At 34.6% G+C, this 4,946-nt stretch overlaps 1 protein-coding gene across 1 annotated transcript; it reads left to right on the top strand.

Annotated features, from left to right (window-relative positions):
* Positions 1–1,383: 1,383 nt before the first annotated feature.
* Positions 1,384–3,980, top strand: LOC103515524 (the record flags this gene model as incomplete). The annotated part of the gene is made up of 4 exons (XM_008480460.2): positions 1,384–1,503; positions 2,751–2,990; positions 3,591–3,666; positions 3,834–3,980. Coding segments are annotated over exons 2-4 (340 nt in total), but the record flags the coding sequence as incomplete, so codon positions are not given.
* Between the last annotated feature and the right edge of the window lie 966 nt (positions 3,981–4,946).

The raw sequence follows: 4,946 nt of genomic DNA, 5'->3' as shown, positions 1-4,946 counted from the left end.
ATGCAATGCGTCTCACAATGTTTATTTCCAAGTTCTCGTTTTCTGAGTTCGTTGTTTTTTTACCTTGGATCTGAATTCGGTACAATCTGTATACCTACACTCTACACTCACCCAAGTACTTGATATTTACCTGCTGCGATCTCTAATGTTCTGTTAGAACTTGCTGGGAACTCCGGCGCTCGGTAGGATTCAAGACAAACCGACGCGACGAGAAAACTTAGATATGGGTCGCTAAGGAGAGAAGAGCCCGCATGTTCTCGGGCGCGATAATTCGACGCTAGATAATTTTATACTAGTTAAATAAGTAATAAGGATACAATTATCTACGTTAAAACTTCACTTGCTGGGAACTCCGGCGCTCGGTAGGATTCAAGACAAACCGACGCGACGAGAAAACTTAGCGTCGCTAAGGAGAGAAGAGCCCGCGTGTTCTCGGGCGCGATAATTCGACGCTAGATAATTTTATACTGGTTAAATAAGTAATAAGGATACAATTATCTACGTTAAAATAAGAAACTGCATTTACATAATTCCTATTACACATGTAGTCAGTCCCCTTGTCAGATTTACGAAAAATCCTTCTACAATGTTTACAAACTAAGAGTGAAATACATAGCTCGTTAAACGTAACAAACAAACTAAGAGTGAACCCTTTAAGAAACTGCATTTACATAATTCCTATTACACATGTAGTCAGTCCCCTTGTCAGATTTACGAAAAATCCTTCTACAATGTTTACAAACCAAGAGTGAAATAGCTCGTTAAACGTAACAAACAAACTAAGAGTGAACCCTTAGTTTGAAATACTTCAAGTTCAAGTAGTTTCTGTTTAAATTAACTTTAACTCTATTAGTTTAACTTCGAACGTTTCTGCAGCATACCAAACCTAGCTGCTCAAATCATCAGCCTTTGATTAACTTTAACTCTATTAGTTTAACTTCGAACGTTTCTGCAGCATACCAAACCTAGCTGCTCAAATCATCAGCCTTTGTTTTTTTTTTTTTTAAATATATATCTATATATCAGATACCTCAACCACCAGGAAATACCAACCATTATGACTTTGTTAATTACTATACAACCCGCGCTCTTATTTAGAAAACTATACTCAAAGCATCTCTTCTCATTGTTTGCCAAGTCATTATAATATTGTGAACATTAAAAGTGGAGCTTAAAGATCTCGGTGGTGAAAATGAACTTTTTATGTTGTATGCTCCTAAATAGGTCATGAGTAGAAAACCTCAACAGAGGTCGTGACGGTCGAAACAGGAAAAGTGAGCAGTAACGGCAAGCCCTGCGCCGGCAAGGAGTAAAATCTGTGAGTAGGGCAACAAAAAGTAGGTTTGGCAACGTTGTGAATTTTCATCTTTTGTTTACCTATCTTTCCACTTTCCAAATTTTCATTTTTGATTTTTTGTGAAGTTTTTCCAGCTTTTCGACTAGTTTTTGTACAGATTTTCATGTTTATTGGTACTTTCAGACTTATCCATTGATGCGACACAGGTACGGGTACCTATTTGATTTTAAATTCCGGTTAATTGTCTTCTTTTTTCTTTGAAAGAAAAGCCTTTTTATGGAGTAAAATTTTGTGCGGTGCAGATTTTTCCTATACCTACCTGTATTTTTACCTGATAATGGATTTTACTGTTAGTTTTTCCAATAGATAGTTTGATACGTATATTCATCGATAAAGTTTTGTCTTCTGCATGACACTATTTACTGTAAAGGTATGATAAGAATAGTATTTTCATTAATCCACTTTTTGTGATCTACTTTTATCAGTATTCTTATCAACCCATTGATTATCTATTTAATAGATTATTATTAGGTCCCAGGAAACACCAAGTTAGTGTTTTTAAATGGATAGAAAAATTCTTGATTTTCTCCTGTTTAGTTTGCATGTGTTTATCAGATAAACTGTTTATTTTATCTGATTTGCATGTATTTGTGTAGGTACCTACCAAGTATTTTTTATTCAAATAGGTATCAGGTTATTAAACCCCTGTGAAATTGATAATAAGGCATCACTTTGAACTTTTGACATTCATGTGCTTTTATGCTTAATGTTGTGTAAAATAAATATGCAACACCCTGACGGGTCAGTAAAAGTTCTGATATTTTAAACAAGTGATTTCTTGTAGTAGGTATCATAAGAGAGATTTTTACTGTTGGTTTTTCCAATAGATAGTTTGATACGTATATTCATCGATAAAGTTTTGTCTTCTGCATGACACTATTTACTGTAAAGTAAAGGTATGATAAGAATAGTATTTTCATTAATCCACTTTTTGTGATCTACTTTTATCAGTATTCTCATCAACCCTTCAACCCATTGATTATCTATATTTAATAGATTATTAGGTCCAAGGAAACACCAAGTTAGTGTTTTTAAATGGATAGAAAAATTCTTTATTTTCTCTTGTTTAGTTTGCATGTGTTTATCAGATGAAAACTGTTTATTTTATCTGATTTGCATGTATTTGTGTAGGTACCTACCTACCTACCAAGTATTTTTTTATTCAAATAGGTATCAGGTTATTAAACTCCTATGAAATTGATAATAAGGCATCACTTTGAACTTTTGACATTCATGTGCTTTTATGCTTAATTTTGTGTAAAACAAATATGTAATACATTCTGACAGGTCAGTAAAAGTTCTGATATTTTAAACAAGTGATTTCTTGTAGTATCCTAAGAGAGATTAAGTACCTACATTGGTACTTTTTTTTAATAAGTTAAAATTTTTACAGATAATCATGAACTTCCTTGACATCTAATGAAGAAATGAGTGTAGGTGTTGGCTGCCCTTATAATTCCATGTCCCTCATCCCAGCACCCTTCCAACCTCTGCCTTCTCATGCAGTGTCAAGACCATGCTCTATACTTTCCTAGTTGGTTTCATGTTAGTTGTGGACTCGGTCTTCCCCCAGTCTCTTCACTCCCCCACAAGTGATCTTTGTCACAACAGAAATGTGTCTTGTTCATCCCAGGTAAGTTTGAACAGAGAAGTCACATTTTTATGAAGATTTTTTCCTTAATAATAAAGGACTGTTGGTTGATTGGAATTATAAAGACTATTTATTATTTCCAGTTCATTCTTTTCTTGACAACTGTAAAATAAGTGAAGGCTACAGAAGGATAAGTACCTACCTATATTTTAAAAAAGAAAAATATTTATTTGCCTCAAAGCTTGGAGCTCAACTGTTGCAAGTTATACTGTATGAACTAACTTCCAGTGAACTCACATTTAAACCCATTAAATAGGTACCTCATAAAATTATTACCTATTGTACCCTTAAGTAGTGATTTTTTATGACTTTTTTTATGAACTCCACTCCCCAATCTTCTTGCTTTCTCCCTCTGATTTGTGTATAATTTACAAGTGGTGTGGTTGGTAAATGGCAGGCACAGAATGACATTGTAGGCTTTTTTGAGTTTTGACACTTTCTGAAAATCTGAACTTACTTTCAAGTTTCAAGTAAGTAAAACAGAATTTTATATTGTCCTCTAATGGTAAATCCATCTTATGGCTAGATTAATTGGAATATTTGAGTATAATTTATTGCATAACATTTTGCTTTTGTTCTCAGTTTGCAGAGTTCTATGAGGAAGAGTTGTATGAGCTTGAAGATCTGTGCTATATGTACCAATATGAGAATGCCAAAGGTAAATTAAGAACATTTTATTCTTTTCTTTAAGCTAAAGCCCTTGATGTTTTAGTCTTTTTTTAATGCAGTTGGTATTGAGGTCAGTAGGTACCATCACTACCATCCGTGTCAGTGTGCTTGCTTATTTTCAGAGTGGGAAAAATGTATGTTCTTGCTTATTTTCAGAGTGCAGAAATTACAAGAGTAAGCCTTGGAATCGGGACAACATCACCTATCATTTGGGCAGCACACAACTGTCCACCTACCTGTTTGTGGACAAAAACTATCGGATGACAGCAATCAATGTTACATTCCACAACATCTCATGGTTTGGTAAGTAAAAGGGTGCCTTAGGTACTAACCTTGCCTGTTGGTTAACTTTGATTTTGGCTTTCATATATTTTATTATTATTATTATTCTTACCTACATATTTAGAAAGTTAATTTTATTTGTACTGTTATTCTAGAAGTTCTTGGTAGTGTAGAGATTCAAATTCACCAAAATATTTTTTTTCTCCATTGTCTGATTTTAATCTCCCACTTTTTTCAACTATTCACAAATGCATTTTCTTATTTCAATCAACACAAGCATGTCTGAATTTGACCCTTGATATTAAACTGTTGATACAATGGGATCATATCTTGCTTGAAGAGCTTGCTTAAAGCTCAATTCACTGCACTCTGATAACCATGTATAGATAGACACAAGTTCTAAATAAAACACTACTTGTAGCTTACTATCTTGGTCTTCTTATCTATCTGAAGAGAAAAATACTTTATCTCTTGTATTATCAATTCTTACTTCATGAGACTTCTCTCTTCCCTTCCTTTCGCGGTCTTCTTATCTATCTGAAGAGAAAAATACTTTATCTCTTGTATTATCAATTCTTACTTCATGAGACTTCTCTCTTCCCTTCCTTTCCCTCTTCTTCTTCTTCTCCTCTCACTCCTCTCCTCACTCCCATCCTCCTTTGTTCTCTCTTCCTCTGTCTCTCCACCTCTCCCTCCTTTCCCTATCACCCCCACCCTTCTTCCTCTCCCCTAACATTGTAAACAGTAGTTCTCTCTTCCTCTGTCTCTCCACCTCTCCCTCCTTTCCCTATCACCCCCACCCTTCTTCCTCTCCCCTAACATTGTAAACTATTATGAAAATATTGTACACAAATACGACACTAAGTGCACATGTGTTTCCTTTTCATTTGCTGACTTTTCTGTCTGGTAAAAAAAAAGTTGTTGACGTTTTTCACAAAAAGTAAAAGCACTGTGACGGAGAAATTGGGGTTGAGTGCAAAGTATTGT

This window comes from Diaphorina citri, unplaced genomic scaffold (genome assembly GCF_000475195.1).
Source record: "Diaphorina citri unplaced genomic scaffold, Diaci psyllid genome assembly version 1.1 scaffold1364, whole genome shotgun sequence".
NCBI lineage: Eukaryota > Metazoa > Arthropoda > Insecta > Hemiptera > Psyllidae > Diaphorina > Diaphorina citri.
This window is presented reverse-complemented; position numbering and strand designations above follow the sequence as displayed.